The 21,940-nt window shown below is 37.5% G+C and overlaps 1 protein-coding gene across 2 annotated transcripts in view; it reads left to right on the plus strand.

The window, feature by feature from the left end:
• The window catches only part of INTS7 (integrator complex subunit 7), a 94,918-nt gene that overhangs the window by 4,194 nt on the left and 68,784 nt on the right, over window positions 1–21,940 (plus strand). The window contains exons 2-4 of one of the 2 annotated variants that reach the window (XM_068541472.1): window positions 13,592–13,721; window positions 14,893–15,039; window positions 16,174–16,311. In XM_068541472.1, the coding sequence (XP_068397573.1) occupies window positions 13,592–13,721; window positions 14,893–15,039; window positions 16,174–16,311 (415 nt within the window). Of the gene's footprint in view, window positions 1–13,591; window positions 13,722–14,892; window positions 15,106–16,173; window positions 16,312–21,940 lie in introns of those variants that run through there. The other variant, XM_068541473.1, reaches the window with a different exon arrangement.

Here is a 21,940-nt window from a genome sequence, read left to right on the forward strand (position 1 = left end):
TCTTCATGACCTTTTTTTTTTTTCCTTAGATTCCATATATATGTGTTAGCATTCTGTATTTGTTTTTCTCTTTCTGACTTACTTCACTCTGTATGACAGACTCTAGGTCCATCCACCTCACTACAAATAACTCAGTTTCATTTCTTTTTATGGCTGAGTAATATTCCATTGTATATATGTACCACATCTTCTTTATCCATTCATCCGATGATGGACACTTAGGTTGCTTCCATGTCCTGGCTATTGTAAATAGAGCTGCAATGAACATTTTGGTACATGACTCTTTTTGAATTATGGTTTTCTCAGGGTATATGCCCAGTAGTGGGATTGCTGTGTCGTATGGTAGTTCTATTTTTAGTTTTTTAAGGAACCTCCATACTGTTCTCCATAGTGCCTGTATCAATTTACATTCCCACCAACAGTGCAAGAGTGTTCCCTTTTCTCCACACCCTCTCCAGCATTTACTGTTTGTAGATTTTTTGATGATGGCCATTCTGACCGGTGTGAGATGATATCTCATTGTAGTTTTGATTTGCATTTCTCTAATGATTAATGGTGTTGAGCATTCTTTCATGTGTCTGTTGGCAACCTGTATATCTTCTTTGGAGAAATGTCTATTTAGGTCTTCTGCCCATTTTTGGATTGGGTTGTTCGTTTTTTTCTTATTGAGCCGCATGAGCTGCTTGTAAATCTTGGAGATTAATCCTCTGTCAGTTGCTTCATTTGCAAATATTTTCTCCCATTCTGAGGGTTGTCTTTTGTCTTGTTTATGGTTTCCTTTGCTGTGCAAAAGCTTTTAAGTTTCATTAGGTCCCATTTGTTTATTTGTGTTTTTTATTTCCATTTTTCTAGGAGGTGGGTCAAAAAGGATCTTGCTATGATTTATGTCATAGAGTGTTCTGCCTATGTTTTCCTCTAAGAGTTTGATAGTGTCTGGCCTTACATTTAGGTCTTTAATCCATTTTGAGTTTATTTTTGTGTATGGTGTCAGGGAGTGTTCTAATTTCATTCTTTTACATGTACCTGTCCAATTTTCCCAGCACCACTTATTAAAGAGGCTGTCTTTTCTCCACTGTATATGCTTGCCTCCTTTATCAAAGATAAGGTGACCATATGTGTGTGGGTTTATCTCTGGGCTTTCTATCCTTTTCCATTGATCTATGTTTCTGTTTTTGTGCCAGTACCAAACTGTCTTGATAACTGTAGCTTTGTAATATAGTCTGAAGTCAGGGAGCCTGATTCCTCCAGCTCCATTTTTCGTTCTCAAGATTGCTTTGGCTATTCGGGGTCTTTTGTGTTTCCATACAAATTGTGAAATTTTTTGTTCTAGTTCTGTGAAAAATGCCAGTGGTAGTTTGATAGGGATTGCATTGAATCTGTAGATTGCTTTGGGTAGTAGAGTCATTTTCACAATGTTGATTCTTCCAATCCAAGAACATGGTATATCTCTCCATCTATTTGTATATCTTTAATTTCTTTCATCAGTGTCTTATAATTTTCTGCAGACAGGTCTTTTGTCTCCTTAGGTAGGTTTATTCCTAGATATTTTATTCTTTTTGTTGCAATGGTAAACGGGAGTGTTTTCTTAATTTCACTTTCAGATTTTTCATCATTAGTGTATAGGAATGCAAGAGATTTCTGTGCATTAATTTTGTATCCTGCTACTTTACCAAATTCATTGATTAGTTCTAGTAGTTTTCTGGTAGCATCTTTAGGATTTTCTATGTATAGTATCATGTCATCTGCGAACAGTGACAGCTTTACTTCTTCTTTTCCGATTTGGATTCCTTTTATTTCTTTTTCTTCTCTGATTGCTGTGGCTAACACTTCCAAAACTATGTTGAATAATACTGGTGAGAGTGGGCAACCTTGTCTTGTTCCTGATCTTAGTGGAAATGGTTTCAGTTTTTCACCATTGAGGACAATGTTGGCTGTGGGTTTGTCATATATGGCCTTTATTATGTTGAGGAAAGTTCCCTCTATGCCTACTTTCTGCAGGGCTTTTATCATAAATGGGTGTTGAATTTTGACGAAAGCTTTCTCTGCATCTATTGAGATGATCATATGGTTTTTCTCCTTCAATTTGTTAATATGATGTATCACGTTGATTGATTTGTGTATATTGAAGAATCCTTGCATTCCTGGGATAAACCCCACTTGATCATGGTGTTTGATCCTTTTAATGTGCTGTTGGATTCTGTTTGCTAGTATTTTGTTGAGGATCTATGTTCATCAGTGATATTGGCCTGTAGTTTTCTTTCTTTGTGACATCTTTGTCTGGTTTTGGTATCAGGGTGATGGTGGCCTCGTAGAATGAGTTTGGGAGTGTTCCTCCCTCTGCAATATTTTGGAAGAGTTTGAGAAGGATAGGTGTTAGCTCTTCTCTAAATGTTTGATAGAATTTGCCTGTGAAGCTATCTGGTCCTGGGCTTTTGTTTGTTGGAAGATTTTTAATCACAGTTTCAATTTCAGTGCTTGTGATTGGTCTGTTCATATTTTCTATTTCTTCCTGGTTCAGTCTTGGCAGGTTGTGCATTTCTAAGAATTTGTCCATTTCTTCCAGGTTGTCCATTTTATTGGCATACAGTTGCTTGTAGTAATCTCTCATGATCGTTTGTATTTCTGCAGTGTCAGTTGTTACTTCTCCTTTTTCATTTCTAATTCTATTGATTTGAATCTTCTCGCTTTTTCTCTTGATGAGTCTGGCTAATGGTTTATCAATTTTGTTTATCTTCTCAAAGAACCAGCTTTTAGTTTTATTGATCTTTGCTATTGTCTCCATTTCTTTTTCATTTATTTCTGATCTGATCTTTATGATTTCTTTCCTTCTGCTAGCTTTGGGGTTTTTTTGTTCTTCTTTCTCTAATTGCTTTAGGTGCAAGGTTAGGTTGTTTATTCGAGATGTTTCCTGTTTCTTGATGTAGGCTTGTATTGCTATAAACTTCCCTCTTAGAACTGCTTTTGCTGCATCACATAGGTTTTGGGTCGTCGTGTCTCCATTGTCATTTGTTTCTAGGTATTTTTTGATTTCCCCTTTGATTTCTTCAGTGATCACTTCGTTATTAAGTAGTGTATAATGTAGCTTCCATGTGTTTGTATTTCTTACAGATCTTTTCCTGTAATTGATATCTAGTCTCATAGCATTGTGGTCGGAAAAGATACTTGATACGATTTCAATTTTCTTAAATTTACCAAGGCTTGATTTGTGACCCAAGATATGATCTATCCTGGAGAATGTTCCATGAGCACTTGAGAAAAATGTGTATTGTGTTGTTTTTGGGTGGAATGTCCTATAAATATCAATTAAGTCCATCTTGTTTAATGTATCATTAAAAGCTTGTGTTTCCTTATTTATTTTCATTTTGGATGATCTGTCCATTGGTGGAAGTGGGGTGTTAAAGTCCCCTACTATGATTGTGTTACTGTCGATTTCCCCTTGTATGGCTGTTAGTATTTGCCTTATGTATTGAGGTGCTCCTATGTTGGGTGCATAAATATTTACAATTGTTATACCTTCTTCTTGGATTGATCCCTTGATCATTATATAGTGTCCTTCTTTGTCTCTTGTAATAGTCTTTATTTTAAAGTCTATTTTGTCTGATATGAGAATTGCTACTCCAGCTTTCTTTTGATTTCCATTTGCATGGAATATCTTTTTCCATCCCCTCACTTTCAGTCTGTATGTGTCCCTAGGTCTGAAGTGGGTCTCTTGTAGACAGCATATATATGGGTCTTGTTTTTGTATCCATTCAGCCAGTCTGTGTCTTTTGGTGGGAGCATTTAATCCATTTACATTTAAGGTAATTATCGATATGTATGTTCCTATTCCCATTTTCTTAAATGTTTTGGGTTTGTTATTGTAGGTGTTTTCCTTCTCTTGTGTTTCTTGCCTAGAGAGGTTCCTTTAGCATTTGTTGTAATGCTGGTTTGGTGGTGCTGAACTCTCTCAGCTTTTGCTTGTCTGTAAAGGTTTTAATTTCTCCATCAAATCTGAATGAGATCCTTGCTGGGTAGAGTACCCTTGGTTGTAGGTTTTTCTCCTTCATCACTTTAAGTATATCCTGCCACTCCCTTCTGGCTTGCAGAGTTTCTGCTGAAAGATCAGCTGTTAACCTTATGGGGATTCCCTTGTGTGTTATTTGTTGTTTTTCCCTTGCTGCTTTTAATATTTGTTCTTTATATTTAATTTTTGATAGTTTGATTAATATGTGTTTTGGTGTGTTTCTCCTTCGGTTTATCCTGTATGGGACTCTCTGTGCTTCCAGGACTTGATTAACTATTTCCTTTCCCATATTAGGGAAGTTTTCAACTATAATCTCTTCAAATATTTTCTCAGTCCTTTTCTTTTTCTCTTCTTCTGGGACCCCTATAATTCGAATGTTGGTGCGATTAATGTTGTCCCAGAGGTCTCTGAGACTGTCCTTAGTTCTATTCACTCTTTTTTCTTTATTCTGCTCTGCAGTAGTTATTTCCACTATTTTATCTTCCAGGTCACTTACCCGTTCTTCTGCCTCAGTTATTCTGCTATTGATCCCTTCTAGAGTATTTTTAGTTTCATTTATTGTGTTTTTCATCATTGCTTGGTTCCTCTTTAGTTCTTCTATGTCCTTGTTAAATGTTTCTTGCATTTTGTCTATTCTATTTCCAAGATTTTGGATCATCTTTACTATCATTATTCTGAATTCTTTTTCAGGTAGACTGCCTATTTCTTCTTCATTTGTTAGGTCTGGTGTGTTTTGACCCTGCTCCTTCATCTGCTGTGTGTTTTTCTGTCTTCTCATTTTGCTTATCTTACTGTGTTTGGGGTCTCCTTTTCACAGGCTGCAGGTTCGTAGTTCCCGTTGTTTTTGGTATCTGTCCCCAGTGGCTAAGGTTGGTTCAGTGGGTTGTGTAGGCTTCCTGGTGGAGGGGACTAGTGCCTGTGTTCTGGTGGATGAGGCTGGATCTTGTCTTTCTGGTGGGCATGTCCGTGCCTGGTGGTGTGTTTTGGGGTGTCTGTGGCCTTATTATGATTTTAGGCAGCCTCTCTGCTAATGGATGGGGCTGTGTTCCTGTCTTGCTAGTTGTTTGGCATAGGGTTTCCAGCACTGTAGCGTGCTGGTCGTTGAGTGAAGCTGGGTCTTGATGTTGAGATGGAGATCTCTGAGAGATTTTCGCCGTTTGGTATTATGTGGAGCTGGGAGGTCTCTTGTGGACCAGTGTCCTGAAGTTGGCTCTCCCACCTCAGAGGCACAGCCCTGATGCCTGGCTGGAGCACCAAGAGCCTTTCATCCACATGGCTCAGAGAAAAAGGGAGAAAAAATAGAAAGAGAGAAAGAAAGAGAATAAAATAAAATAAAATAAAGCTATTATAATAAAAAATAAGAAAAAAATTATTAAGAAAAAATTTATTAAGAAAATTTTTTTTAAATTTTTAAAAATAAATTTATTGATTTTTTATAATAAAAAATAAGAAAAAAATTATTAGAAAAAATGTATTAAGAAAAAATTTTTAAATTTTTAAAGTAAATATTAAGAAAAAAATTATTAAGAAAAAAATTTTTAAAAATTTTTTAAAATACAAAATAAGGAAAAAATTATTAAGAAAAAAAAATTTTTTAAGTAAAGAAAAAAACGGACGGACCGAACCCTAGGACAAATGGTGAAAGCAAAGCTATACAGACAAAATCTCACCCAAAAGCATACACATATACACTGACAAAAAAAGGAAAAGGGGAAACATTTATATATCCTGCTCCCAAAGTCCACCTCCTGAATTTGGGATGATTCGTTGTCTATTCAGGTATTCAAGAGATGCAGGTACATCAAGTTGTTTGTGGAGCTTTAATCCGCCGCTTCTGAGGTTACTGGGAGAAATTTCCTTTTCTCTTCTTTGTTCATACAGCTCCCGGGGTTCAGCTTTGGATTTGGACCCACCTCTGTGTGTAGGTCGCCTGAGGGCGTCTGTTCCCCGCCCAGACAGAACGAGGTTAAAGGAGCAGCTGCTTCGGGGGCTCTGGTTCACTCAGGCTGCGGGGAGGGAAGGGTACGGATGCGGGGCGAGCCTGCGGCGGCAGAGGCCAGCGTGACGTTGCAGCAGCCTGAGGCGCGCCACGTGTTCTCCCGGGGAAGTTGTCCCTGGATCACGGGAGCCTGGCAGTGGCGGCTGCACTGGCTCCCGGGAGGGGTGGTGGATAGTGACCTGTGCTCGCACAGAGGCTTCTTGGTGGCAGCAGCAGCAGCCTTAGCGTCTCACGCCCGTCTCTGGGGTCCGCGCTGATAGCTGTGGCTCGCGCCCGTCTGTGGAGCTCGTTTAGGCGGCGCTCTGAATCCCCTCTCCTTGCGCACCGCGAAACAAAGAGGCAAGAAAAAGTCTCTTGCCTCTTCGGCAGCTGCAGACTTTTTCCCGGACTCTCTCCCGGCTAGCTGTGGTGCGCTAACCCCTTCAGGCTGTGTTCACGCCGCCAACCCCAGTCCTCTCCCTGCGATCCGATCCGACTGAAGCCCGATCCGACTGAAGCCCGAGTCTCAGCTCCCAGCCCCCGCCCGCCCCGGCGGGTGAGCAGACAAGCCTCTCGGGCTGGTGAGTGCTGCTCGGCACCGATCCTCCGTGCGGGAACCTCTCCGCTTTGCCCTCCGCCCCCCTGTGGCTGCGCTCTCCTCCGTGGCTCCGAAGCTTCCCCCCTCTGCCACCCGCAGTCTCTGCCCGCGAAGGGGCTTCCTAGTGTGTGGAAACCTTTCCTCCTTCACGGCTCCCTCTCACTGGTGCAGGTCCTGTCCCTATTCTTTTGTCTCTGTTATTTCTTCTTTCTTTTGCCCTACCCAAGTACGTGGGGAGTTTCTTGCCTTTTGGGAGGTCTGACGTTTTCTGCCAGCGTTCAGTGGGTGTTCTCTTCTTCAGTTCTTACTGAAATCCATAGACTAATTTTTACGTATGGCTAAAAGCTAATATTTTGTAACTTACAAAGTAAGTTATTAAATATTCCTAAAAGTTGGTATTCATAAAAATAATTTGTTTATGATTCTAAATCAGTATTCTTTGTGCATATTGCACAATATTGCATACATTCTCACCACGTATATTTACAGATTCTAAAGTTTGGGGGAAGGATGCTTTATTATTAATGCATCATCAGTTGAATTGACTATCCTATTAGTTGTTTTTATTCTTGCTTTTTAAATATAATTTACTGAGATGTTACCGTGATCAGTTTACTAAGCTGTGGGTTGTGAGATTGCCTTGGTGTAATGTGTGGTGCATACTTGTGTTTGTATTTCTCCCCTCCCCACCTCATTTTTAATGAATAGACTTTAAGATGTTATGGTTTAAGATGTTAGGGTATTATGGTTCCATTTTGAATCATTCTCACTCTTTAGCTAAAGCAAATGTATATAACAAATTCTCCTAAAATGTGCTTGCATAGTAGGGTGTATTAGCAGTGTTCTTTGTAGTGGATATTAGTCATATTGGTGGTCACTTAGCATCTTGTGAACATTCTATGCTTGAGGAATGGCCCACACCACAAACACTGTCTCATCAAGGTGGAAGCAAAAGCTCACTTTCCTAGTTTCCCTTTTAAGAGCGCAGGAGAGGATTCCCTGGCTGTCCAGTGGTTAGGACTCCATGCCCGCACTGCCGAGGGCCCAGGTTCAATCCCTGGTTGGGGAACTAAGATCCCCACAAGCGGTGCAGCCAAAAAAAAAAAAAGCACAGGATGTGAACTAGGCTCTGCCAATCAGACAAACCTCCTCCAGGCTCTGTGATTTCGTTTAGAGATGCAAGAAGGCAGAATTGAAGAGTACTTGCAGTTTCCCTGGCAGCAGCAGTGGCTGCAGTGTCCATAGTGTACAGTAGTAGCAGCAATGGCTACTACATTCCTAGATGATAGGAGAGCTAATTCTAGCATCTGGTGCTTCCCAGCAACAATAGCGTACCTCATCTAATCAGTTTGGCAGTGTGGAGTTAGGTGTTCTTAGGAGTTTTGCCTTGAAACTGCTTATTACTTTAATAAACACTCAATAAAAACTCATTTCCTGCCTAATCAGTCAGAGTTAGCTTCTGTTGCTTGCAGCTAAGAACTCTGACTGATACATGCTACCTAGAAATGTATGCTATTTTGAAAACTTGATTGATGTATCACAAATCCCAAGTTTACCATAATTTGTTATTTCTCTTCAATTCCTTGGAATTTGTCATCCCTCAGAATTATACCACTCTGAAATCCCATTCAAATATCTCTTCTTTAATCTTAACCTCTGTCCTCTAGTTGCCTGCTAGAAATGAATTTTAGCGTAATAATTAGGACCAGATTGCCAGGATTTGAATTCCATCTCTGCCATTCATTAGCCGTTGTTTCTTAGGCAAGTCGCTTAACTATTCTTTACCTGTGTCCTCATCTTTAAAATGGGAATTACTGAATAATACCTAACTTCTGTGAGTACAGTGAGAGCTTAATACATGTAAAATGCTTACTAGAGTATCTGGCACAGAATAAGCGCTTAATATGCATCATCATCATCATCATGATTAACTGCTATTTTAACCATTCTTTATTTTCATTCAGACCTCAGTATACTCACCTCTCTACTTCCCTTACCTCTCAGTCCCTTTGTGTTTTTACTTCTTTATCCAGCTTAGATTTTATGGTCCCTCATTTCATTAATTTCATTAAGTTTCTTACCAGTACTTTAAATTCTCATCCAAGGTTCTATTTTAGTCACGTGTGCCCAAAGGCAGCCAAAAATTGCTGGAGAAAGTCACACAACTTTTGTATGTGGCTATTATCAGAAGTGACACAAACCCAAACTGGCCTTCAACACAGACCTGCAATACTACAATGTTTCTTTAGTCAGGATTCTCCCACCTTCTTTAGTGACATTTCAGACCTTTAAATTTTCAAAAAACAAAAAAACAAAAAATACCCCAGAAATCCTGGGTTTTATGTGAAATCTCATTTCATTTTTAAGATTTGACAATGAATTCAAAACCTTTGAAAATGTTGTATCATAATATTACTCTTGAGGGCCAGATTCAGCAGCCTACTAGTTTTCAGTCAAATAAGATTAAGTGGCAGAGGATAGCTTGAGGATCTACTCGCCTACCTTCTCAAAACAGCTAAATAGATGCCTGGGCCCCCACTGCAGAGATTTGGTAGATTGGAGAGGAACCCTAGCATAGACATTTTTGAAAAATTTCACAGATGTTTCTGATGCAGAACCAGAGCTGATAAACCACTAGCGTAGCAAAATGTTCTGCACATTTTAAGTGAGAAATACGTTTAGAATAATGAATTTCATTGCTGCCAAATGGATTTTGACTGAATAAGCAATTTACGGACAACTTATTTTAGTTCTTCCTAGTCTACCTGCATGTTGCAACTAAGTTGAGCACTGTTTAACTCCAGGCACTGAAAAGGAAGAGATCTCTGTTTCTTTGGTGGGAGAATAAAAAGTAAAATGTAGAAACAGCAATCACATCCTTCCGCAGTGGGTCTTACGGTGGCATTCTTATGATCATTGGTCTTCTGATCAGGGTATTTTCCCTCAGATTTGTTGTAGCTAGCAACAGAAGTAAAGTGAATAACCTCTTAAACCCCTCTAAGAATAAGATCTGCTTGTGCTGAGCTGCTGTTTTCAGGTGCTTGGCTTATACTGGAGTTGGAATTGGCCTAGAGCAAGCAAGCTGGGTACCATACTGCCCCAGCCTAGGATTGTTGCTGCATCGCAGGCCGTAATGCACTTCTCTCTTCTCTCTTCTCTTGCACCCTAGCTTCTGACCTTCTGAGCCAGCCTAGCTTCTCATTTCCTCTCTCATAAAACTCATATCAGAAAATAAGCGAGACATTTACTATTCTTTAGCTCATGTACCCTGATGGCTCTGTTATAAGAATGAGGGTCTACTTTATCTTAAAGAAATAAAACTTGACCACACTAGAGAAATCAAAACCTTTCTTTGACCAGATGCAAAATTATCTTTGGTACATTTTAAATCAGCATGTTTAAATAAATGATTTGGTCTGTGGTTCTGTTTTTAAAGGGAAGGTGAAGCGGATCATATTCTGTTGAGGAGACTCCCTGTACGTAGACCACTTCCTAGTTTACCTTTTCCATCCCAACCAAGGTTAATTTATTACAAACAGAACTTTACTATCCTTTGTATCACTCAACTCTTGAGAGAGAGAAGAGAAGGAAACAAGTCCAATTACTGTGGGTTCTCCCAGCATTCCCTTCCCCCAGCACACGTACATAAACACACATCTCTTCCTTCTCTGTTCTCACACCTCCATCCTCGGACTTGCCTTTCTTTTTCTCCCCTTCCCTTGTGTCCTTCACTGCCCTATCTGTGTGTCCCTTGACCCCTTTTTCAAGGATACAGGAGCCATTGCCAGTAACCTACAGTGTCTCTTGGTACTGTGCATTTAGTGGGAAGAAGACTCCTAGAGCTTCTAGTGGCAGTTCTTGTGTGTATGGAAGTTGGTGGGTGAGGGGTGTAGGGAGAAGGGAGCAGACAAAGAAGGGATATGTTCTAAATATCTCAGTTAGAAATTAGAGTTAATTTTGAATTAATTTTCCCAGAGGAACTTTTATTATAAGTGGTTATTAGATTATGGAGTACTATGAGTACTGATAGTGCTGTTTTTTTTCCTATGAGGAAATATTTTCCAAGTACCAAATAACTAACATGAGTGCACCTATAGAACTTAACTCATTAGTAAGTTGTAGAAATTGCATGTGCAGATTTACTTTGTGGTTGTCTTATGTATTGGAACAAAGTGGCAACCAGTAAAGAGCCCTCTGTCAACTGGGGGAAAACCGCACAATGTAAGAGCTGTGAGTTGAGTTTTATTCAGCGTCTCACTGAGGACTATAGCCCTGGAGACAGCCTTCCAGATAGCTCTGAGGAACTGCTCCAAAGAGGTAGATGGAGAGGTCAGTATACATGTGATTTTGGCTAAGGAGTATGTGCAATCCAGCATATGTCTCGGTAGAAGGTTGCTGCTAGTCTAAGGAACAGATATCTCAGTTAATGATTTTAGTGCTTTTCTAAGTGTGGGAAGATGCAAGAATCTGGGTTCATAAAAAATTTTTTTTCCTGAAATATAGCTATCTAAGGGCCTGTTTTGCCTGTTTTCCCTAAAGCACAGGGTGCCTCATCTTGTTCTTTGTCCTAAATTCCTTTCAGGGTGTGCTGTAGGTCAGCGACTTAATCTTTGTAGAACTGAATGGCAAGCGACATTCCTTGTTTTACACCTCAGACATTTCCTTTGTCATTTTTTAACAGTGAACAAACTTTACTGAACAGAGATGTTCTAGGGCGCTTATTCTTGTGCAGATATAATCAGCATTTTGTAAATGGCAAAATACGAAAAGAAAAATATTTGGAGGTGATACTATTAATTCCATATCAAGATACTCATTCTTAATGAATTTTTTAAAGGATTGAACATTAACTCCTTTTATTTGTTGGATTTAAAAAAAAATCAGATTCATTGAGGGAATTCCCTGACGGTCCAGTGCGCTTTCACTGCCGTGGGCCCAGGTTCAACCCCTGTTCGGGGAACTAAGATTGCACAAGCTGTGTGTGGCGTGGGGGAAAAAAAAATCAGATTTCATTGAGGTATAATTTGTATATAATAAAATCCACCAAATGTATGCAGTCATGAAACCACTACCTAGAACAATTCTTTCACCCCCAGAACTTGCCCTGTGCCCCTTTGTGGTCAGTTCTCTTTCTTTAGCCTCTGGCAACCACGTTCTGCTTTCTATTCCCATAGTTTTGCCTTTTCCAGAATGTCATATACAGTAGTCTTTTGGGACTGACTTCTTTCACTTAGCATAATGATTTTGAGATCCACCCATGTTGTTGTATCAGTAATCGGTTTCTTTTTATTGCTGAGTATGAGTCCATTGTATGGACCACAGTTTGTTTATTCATTCACCAGTTGATAGACTGGGTTGGGTTGTTTCCAGTTTGGGGCTATTACGAATTAAGCTGCTGTGAACATTTGCATACAGATCTTTGTATGGACAGATATTTTCAATTCACTTAGGTAAATATTTGGAAGTAAGATTGCTGAGTGTATAATAAGTGTATATTTATCTTTATAAGAAATGACCAAACTGTTTTCCAAAGAACTGTATAGTTTTGCATTCCCACCAGCAATGTGTGAGAGTTTTAGTTGCTCCATATCCTCTTAGCACTTGGTATTGTCGGTCTTTTCTGCCATTCTAGTGGATGTGTAGTGGTGTCTTACTGTGGTTTTTAATTTACATTTCACGGATGACTAACAATGATGAGCGTCTGTTCATGTGCTTATGTTTGCCATCCTTATTTCCCCTTTAGTGAAATTTCTCTTCAAATCTTGCCCATTTTAAAAAATTAAGTTTTCTTTTTATTGAGATATAAGAACTATGGATGAAGTCCTTTATCAGATACATGTTCTATAAATATTTTCTTCCAGTATGTGGCCTGTTTTTTTATTCTCTTAACAGTATATTTTGAAGAGAAGTTTTTTGTTTTAATAAATTTATTTATTTATTTATTTTTGGCTGCGTTGGGTCTTCGTTGCTGCGCACGGGCTTTCTCTAGTTGCAGCAAGTGGGGGCTACTGTTCATTGTGGTGCGCGGGCTTCTCATTGCAGTGGCTTCTCTTGTGGAGCATGGGCTCTAGGTACGCAGGCTGTAGTAGTTGTGGCACCCGGGCCCAGTAGTTGTGGTTTGCAGGCTCTAGAGCTCAGGCTCAGTAGTTGTGACGCATGGGCTTAGTTGCTGTGCAGCATGTGGGATCTTCACGGACCAGGGCTCGAACCCGTGTCCCCTGCATTGGCAGGCGGATTCTTAACCACTGCGCCACTAGGGCCACCAGGGAAGCCGAAGAGCAGAAGTTTTTAATTTTGATAGAGTTTAACTTATCACTTTTTAATTTTATGATGTTTTTAATCTAAAAACTCCACTTTTTTTGTTTTATCTAAGAATTATTTGCTTAACCTAAGCTTATAAAGATTTCCTCTGTATTTTCTTCTATATAATTTATAATTTTAGCTCTTACATTTAGGTCTATGGTTCATTTTGAGTTAATTTTTGTATATGGTGCAAATTAAGGATTGAGTTTCTTTTTTTCTTTTCTTTTTTTAAATTTCCCTTCTGATTTCTTCTTTCACTTCTTTCAGTGATTCATCTTATTGATTATTTATAAGCGTGTTGCTTAATTTCCAAATATTTGGGAATTTTTAGATATTTTTCTCTTACTGATTTTTAATTTAATTCCATTATGGTCAGAAAACATACATAGTATGATTTCAGTCCTTTTAAATTTGTTGAGGTTTACTTATGGCCCGAAATATTTTATCAACTCAATCTTTTTTAAAAAATAGTTTCTTTTTCATTATTCTATATCTAAAAGTGACACTTTACCAAATTACTATTTCATATGCCATTTTTATTTTTGAAAAGGTAATGAGTTACAATTGTACTTTACTTAATTGTTAAGAATGATTATTACTTTACTGTGTAAATAATTTTACTCTGTAATACTGTGTTGATATTTGCTATTTTTGCCTTATTGTAGCCACAAATTTGTAATCTGTTCTTCCCTTTTTATGCTCTTCATAGGTCTAAGATCTGGCAAACTTGGTGAACAGTGTGAAGCAGTTGTCCGCTTTCCCAGGCTCTTTCAGAAGTATCCATTCCCCATTCTCATCAATTCTGCTTTCCTAAAGTTAGCTGATGTTTTCAGAGTTGGGTAAGTCTTTTTAAGGCCTTGGTGTCCTAAAGCACATTGTTCATATTTCTTTGTTTTATATTGTGGTCTGTATTCTTTTTGCCTTTTAGGACTTCCACATGGTTCATTACCATTTTAATGGATGCACATGGCAATTTGCAACAAATTTTGGTGTGAAATTTAATGGCATTTTAAGCAAAAGTGAAGGATATAAGTCAGAGAGTACTTATTTCTTTGGGGACAGGATAATTCAAAATTAAGACAACCTTAATATATTATTGTATATTTTGGAAATATCTGTGGCTTTGTGCAGATAGTTTGGAGAAGTTTCTGATTTAACAGTTTATTTTATAACATGAGATTACATGTTACATGAGATTATGGGTCACTGTGAAGTGCCTGAAACATGTAAGCAAGCACTGAATATACACCTACTTTTTTCTCTCTGCCATTCCCTCTCCCACTTCTTTCCACCCTTCTCCATGCATTCATGTGCTTATACACACACCAAATCAGACTTGGAGAAATGATGTTGTAGAATTAGCTTGAGAGGAAGATGACCATCTCCTTGATTATAATATGACTGAGGAGATTGAGTTTGGGTCCAGGGCTTCTCTTTATGTTACTACTGTTTTGGTGCCTTGTAGCAGGACTGCAGGCTTTGCTAACTGCTTATGCTTAGTACGCATCTCATGTACAGTTGGCCCTCTGCAACTAAGCATTCTGCATCCATGGGGTCTACCAACCATGGGTCAAAAATATTTGGAAAAAAAATTCCAGAAAGTTCCAAAAAGCAAAACTTGAGTTTGCCACACATTGGCAACTATTTACATTGTATTTACATTTATTTATATAGCATTTATATTGTATTAGGTATTGTAAATAATCTAGAGATGATTTGAAAGTGTGTGGGAGGATGTGCAAATACTATGCCATTTTGTATAAGGGATTCGAATCTTCAGGGGTTTTGGTATGGCAGGGGGTGGTCTGGAACCAGTCCCCCTCCCCACCATGGATATCACAAGATGACTGTACAGACTTTAACTCTTTCAGTGGTAAGACAGAGAATATTAAGATTGAAAAACATTGGCCTATTACTAAAATTTATTAATATCATTAGTGTTGCTTTGATTCCTAATTAAATATTACTTTATAAAGTGATCTAATTTATTTTATCTGTGGTTTTTCATAGAAACAATTTCCTGAGGCTGTGTGTTCTTAAAGTTACTCAACAAAGTGAGAAGCATTTGGAGAAGATTCTAAATGTGGATGAATTTGTGAAGAGGATTTTCTCTGTGATTCATAGTAATGATCCTGTAGCAAGAGCCATCACACTCCGGTATACTCTGTTATGCTAATGAGTCACCACAAGATTGTTTGAGTTGTGATTATATATCCCCAAAAGGCAATATATTTACTTTTATCATTTTGAATATTAAGAATTTATTTTTATTTTTTCTACTAACAGTCAATGAGAAAATATGGTAACCATCCTAATCTGTAAATGCCTTGCAGCTAACCATCTATGATACTGTTTCGGTAACTTACGTTTGAAATATTTCTCTTTGCGGGTGGACGTTCTGATCTGATAGCTCTAAGGTGAATGTGGCTTAGCCTCAGCTTATTTTGAACTTTTACCTTCCTGACCTTGTTCTACTGTTTCATGTCAGTTTTCTGTATTCATCCTTGGTTATGTGCTTGTTTTTGTATGTGATAATTTATATCTGGACTCCTTGGAGAATGCCAGATATAACCATCTTAGTTTCTTCAGCCTTTCCTTTTCTTTCTTGGCATTAAACAAAATTTTTTTTTTAAGTTTTGTTAGAATTTCATTTTGTAAGCCTTATATCCAGCTTGAACCAATATCCTCATTTTAGGTCTATCATCTGTGAAATTATATGCATAATTTTTGGATTGTTTGAAACTCACTTTCCTAAACTCTTCCTTCCTCAGTTCTGATATGAGCCCCAGGGGGCATTCTCCTCTCTTCTCTTGATATTGAGGAGAGATTTGAAAATCATGATACAAGTAATCACTGATGTTGAAAAAAAGACTGGGAAGTCTTACTTTTTACTTTGCGGATCTGCTTAATAACAAAAATATTGAACTCTTAATGCTTTGCTAAAATGGACTTCTTCATACAACATTGGAAAATTGATATTTTGATGCTTTAATAATTTAAAAGTTTCTTTTTCTGGGCTCTCTTTGGTACTTGGCATGTACTTCAAGGTGATTTTTAAACGTTTTGCTTGTGTTAAATAAGCCATGTTCGTTTTTCTGACATATTGAAGTATGGAAGAGTGTTTAGAATTTGAGTCACTGCTTGATTTCTAAAATTGATACTTTATTAACCTGAGATTTATGGAATGACCTGTAAACTTTAGTGTTGGTAATTTAGCTTTGCCTGTGTCTTCCTTTTCTGACCTTGAGCTTACTGTATTTCCATTCTTCTTGGGTTTCTCTATTTGTGCAGGATGTTGGGAAGTCTGGCATCAATAATTCCTGAGAGGAAGAATGCTCATCATAGTATTCGTCAGAGTCTGGATTCACATGATAACGTAGAAGTTGAAGCTGCTGTTTTTGCTGCTGCTAACTTCTCTGCACAATCAAAGTAAGCATAGGCCTTTTATAATTTGGCTTCCCAGGAAGAGGTTTTGAAGGAATAACTCATCTGTGTATGTAAAACACTAAGGGATACAGAAAAATGTAAATGGCAAGATGTATTTTCCAAGAGGGTTTCCGTCATGTTGGGAAAACAGGACTTAAATCCATAAAACAGAAAAGTTAAGTACAGATGTTGGCATTAACTGTAAATGAAATTAGAGTTTCCAGAAGGACAGGATCAGCATGGATTAGAGTAGTTGGGGAAGGCTTCATTAGGGAGCAGAAGCTTTGTCTACTGAACAGCCTTCCCCAGACATACAGTCCTAATACTAAATTGCTGCTTTCTTACTGTCTTCTCAAGTTTAGCTTTTTGGCATTAGAACTGTGCACAGTTTGACAGAGACAGTAACTTGAGTTGAAACCAATTTTAATTTCTTTGGGATGTCATAGTCTACTGTCTTACAAAACAGTATATCTATGTGTGTGTGTGTGTGTGTGTGTGTATATATATATATATTTTTTTTTTTTTTTTGGATGAAATGTTGACCATAGTTTTATTACTGTGTTTGACTTGCTTGATTATCCTCTCTAAAAAATATATATTATTCCCTTTAGTGACTGATGGGGAAGTAGCATTGCTTTCTGGAGGACATTTTGGTAATATGTATTTTGCTTCAAACATGTACATTCCTTTGACCTAGAAAATCCACTTATAAGAACTTATCCTAAGGAGTCAGCAATGTGTACTGATATTTACTTATAAGGATGCTAGTTATAGGGTTATAGTAACCAAAAAAATTAGTAACAATTTAAATTCCAACCAGTGTGCTAATAAGATAGATATGACCGTACAACAAAATACTATATCAGCTTTTGTAATGAATATATTTTAGAAATATATTTGGAAATAGGTTACATAATAGGTTATATGATATTATAGATTTATTTAAAAAACAAGTATTTATATTTATGGAATAGAGAAAAGACTAGAAGGATATATATCGAAATATTGTCTCTGGTTGGTAAGATGGTTATCTTATTTTTGTTTTTTACGAATTTTCGTGTATCCTGCTAGGAGCAAGTTTTGGTTTTATAATCAGATGACTAATGAATTTTTATCAATAAAAAGTAGCATTTACATTAAGGGCCTCTGCTAAATTTGGATAAGACTTGAAAGAGTTAATCACCAACAGTCTTCCTTTATATTTTATTAATACATACACATTCATCTCTTCAGCTGCTCTTATGAAGCCTTCAGAATTCCAGGATTACTCATTGGAAAAGGAGATTAGAGAATAGAAAGCATATAGTTTTTAATTCACTGATCGAAAGTAGTAGGTGTGGCAATAATTGAGGAAGAGAAATATCTGAGTAAAGACAGTTCCTATTTGTGCTTTTGAAAGTTGGCATTTTTTTCTTATTGAATTGATGACCAGTAAACATTTAATAGTTTATGTAGAAGCAGTTTTTCACATACCAGGCTTCAATGTGGTATACTTGTGATTTGTGATGTTTAAAAATACCAAATTAGTGCAATAGGAAAGTCTGAAGGACCTATCTAGATGTATCAGAGTGTGAATAAGGAAATACGTCTTTTTCAGATTAGCATTTACCTCTTCCCCCAGAAATGATGACCTGGCTTGAGATCAAATATCTCAACCAATACTGATGGATTTTTATGTTAGTATCTCCATCAATTTTGGATCTTAAGCAAATTAGAGAAACTGGCCAAAAAAGACCTTAAGAATTTATTTAATCCTGTTTCCGCCTGTCTGCTACCACAACCACATGTGACTTGTTCTGAAAAAGGTTATAATTTTTAAGAGCTAGTCCCAGAGCAGGAGTTGCAAACCCAAATGCCTTCAGGGACCAGGGAGGCGTTGTCAGTGAGAGAGGTGACTTCACGTGGCGACTGTGGTGAACTGAAGGGTGCACTCACCATCTAAAAGGAGTAACCCCTTGGTACCAGTAGATGGTAACAGTGAAGGAGTGTATGACCAATGGTGTGACATCGGAATTTGGGGGTGGGGGGTGGTGGGAAGAAGCTGGAGAATCGGATTATTCTGTTTATTTCACCATACGAGACTATATATTCTTAACATATTCTTAATGCTGACATTAAGAACTTAAAAAAATATTATTAGACCAAAAAAAAACAAAGAAAAGAAACAAAACTGCAGGCTTCTAACTTGCAGTTTATTGACCATAGAGGAGTGTAACAGACTTTTAAACTTTGAGTTGTTGTAGAAGTTATTATATAGTTAGTGGGACTTCCCTGGTGGTGCAGTGGTTGGGAGACCACCTGCCAATGCAGGGGACACAGGTTCAAGCCCTGGTCTGGGAAGATCCCACATGCCGCGGAGCAACTAGGCCCGTGAGCCACAACTACTGAGCCTGCGCTCTAGAGCCCGCGAGCCACAACTACTGAGTCCGCGCACCACGACTACTGAATCCCGTGCGCCTAGAGCCTGTGCTCCACAGCAAGAGAAGCTACCGCAGTGAGAAGCCCACGCACTGCAACAAAGAGTGGACCCCGCTCGCTGCAACTAGAGAAAGCCCGAGCACAGCAGCAAAGACCCAACGCAGCCAAAAATTAAAAAAAAAAAAGATATTATTTTTTAAAAAGTTATTATATAGTTAGTGAAGAAATACTTAGTGAATATCCATCATGTCCAGACTCTATTCCAAGCACCAGGAATACAGAAGTGGAAAAGATGAATGACCTGTTGTGATGTAAACACAAAATAGTTTCAGCTGCTCATTAATGTTATGGAAAAATAGAACAGTTTTGTCATTGTGATGATGACCTGAGTGAGCTGCTTAGGTAGAGTGATCAGGGAAGGCCTCACTGAGGAGGTGACATTTGAGCTGATACTGGGTGCTGAAGAAGAGGCAGCAATCTAGAGGAAGGATATTCCAAGCAGAAGGAATAACAAGTACAAGAGCACTCTGAAATGTGAACAGGTCATCTATACATACCTAATACACCTTTTGCCTTATACCTGAAAGACATTTACAACTTACTTTTTCTTATCAAGTTGAGGCTGATACCAGAGCAGTAGTTTTGAAACTACTTGGTATCAGAATCCCTTTACGCTCTTCAAACATTATTGAAGTCCTTGAAGAGCTTTTTTTGTTTATGTGGATTATATCAACTGATAGTTACTGTATTAGAATGAAAATGCCTAAATTTTAAAAATATTTATTAGTTCATTTAAAAAGTAACAAATTCTTAATATGTTAACATAAAAATATCTTTATGAAAATAATTATTTTCGAAAACAGAAATCAAGTTTGTGGGAAGAGTGGCCTTGTTTTACATTTTTACAAATCTCTTTAATGTCTGGCTGGATTCTCATATCTGATTCTGTGTTCACTGTTTCTGTTGCAATGTTATTTTGGTTAAAATATGTGAAAAAAAATCCAGCCTCACACAGATATATAGTTGGAAAAGAGAGGAGTGTTTTTAAAGGCTTTATAGGTAATTATGGATGTTTTTCTTTGATACTGTACCAAAACTAGAAAATTGTTGGTTCTTAAAGGTTAATTGCCCTGTGAACTCTAAAACCACCAGTGAATATGTACTGTTATATTGAAAGCCATTAGCCTCTCTTACCCGTGTATGGTTTTATAACTTAGATATTGGTCTTCTGGAAAATATTGGTTCACTGTGTTATGCAGGTCTTCCAAATGTTGACCTTTTTCATTGTAAAATATCAAAGGATCACATTTGTTGCAATCACCACTGATCTCATCAGGAAGGTCTTTAAATATTAAGCTGTCAAGCTCATGGTGACAGATATAAGTTTTCTGAAATGCTAATTTTTGCTTAGAAGCTAAGATTGGCAAAAAATTTTCCCAGTTACTTTCCTGAAAGTTACAAGCTTACTTTATTCATCTTTTTAGAAAATACCTGCAAATAGCCAACTCTGAATAATTATGGAATTTCATGAAAAAAATGGGTAGCTCATCTCGAAACTCAAATGACTGCATGGTACTTTTCCTGCAGACAACCACTGTGTACTTGATGTGTGCTTTCCATTTTGTTAGAGAATATTAAATAATATCTTAATGGCAGAAAATGTTTTATATAGACATCTGAACTGCAGAGGGGAAGTATTCCATGCCCTGTGTATCATGTATCATGACTAAAAGAGCCAAGTTAGATCATATTATCTGTATCATATTTCCTTACATATTATATAATGTTTTATCCCAAACATTCATGTTATTAATAACTTTTGCAACACTCAGTGATATTTCAATTGCAACAGACTCAAAAGCAACACCTTGGAAAATACTTTACATGTATATAATATTTTTAAAATGCCTACTTTATTTTTAATTTTTATTTTATTTTTTTAATTGAAGTATAGTTCGTTTACAATGTTGTGTTAGTTTTAGGTGTACAGCAAAGTGATTCAATTATGCATATATATATATATATTTTTTTTTCAGATTCTTTTCCCATATAGGTTATTACAAAATATTGAGTATAGTTCCCTGTGCTATACAGTAGGTCCTATTTGTTATCTATTTTATGTATAGTAGTGTGTATATGTTAATCCCAAACTCCTCTAATTTATCCCTCCTCCCCCTCCCACTTGGTAAGCACAAGTCTATTTTCCATGTCTGTGGGTCTATTTCTGTTTTGTATATAAGTTCATCTGTATCATTTTTTTTGATTCCACATATAAGCTATATCATATTTGTCTTTTTCAGTCTGGCTTACTTCACTTAGTATGACAATCTAGGTCCATCCATGTTGCTGCAAATGGCATTTTTCATTCTTTTTTATGGCTGAGTAATGTTCCACTGTATATGTATACCACATCTTCTTTATCTGTTCATCTGTTGATGGACATTTATGTTGTTTCCATGCCTTGGCTATTGTAAATAGTGCTGCAGTGAACATTGGAGTGCATGTATCTTTTCAAATTATGGTTTTCTCTGGGTATATGCCCAGTAGTGGGATTGCAGGATCATATGGTAGCCCTAATTTTAGTTTTTTAAGGAGCCTCCATACTGTTCTCCCTAGTAGCTGCACCAATCTACCTTCCCACCAGCAATGTAGGAGGGTTCCCTTTTCTCCACACCCTCTCCAGCATTTATTATTTGTAGACTTTGATGATGGCCATTCTGACTGGTGTAAGGTGATACTTCATTGTAGTTTTGATTTGTGCTTCTCTAGTAATTAGCGATGTTGAGCATTGTTTCATGTGCCTTTTGGCCATATGTATGTCTTCTTTCTTCTTTGGAGAAATTCCTGTTTAGATCTTCTGCCCATTTTTTGATTGGGTTGTTTGTTTCTTTGATATTGAGCTGTATAAGCTGTTTGTGTATTTTGGAGATTAATCCTTTGTTGCATCGTTTGCAAATATTTTCTCCCATTCTGTAGGTTGTCTTTTTGCTTTGCATATGGTTTCCTCTGCTGTGCAAAAGGTTTTAAGTTTCATTAGGTCCCATTTGTTTATTTTTGTTTTTATTTCCGTTACTCTAGGAGATGGATCCAAAAAGATTTATGTCAAAGAGTATTCTGCCTGTTTTCCTCTGGGAGTTTTATAGTATCCAGTCTTACATTTAGGTCTTTAATCTAAAAAATGGCCCCTTTAAAATGATTTGGCTCTTAGTAAGAT

The sequence above is a fragment of the Eschrichtius robustus genome, chromosome 3 (genome assembly GCF_028021215.1).
Source record: "Eschrichtius robustus isolate mEscRob2 chromosome 3, mEscRob2.pri, whole genome shotgun sequence".
Lineage (NCBI taxonomy): Eukaryota > Metazoa > Chordata > Mammalia > Artiodactyla > Eschrichtiidae > Eschrichtius > Eschrichtius robustus.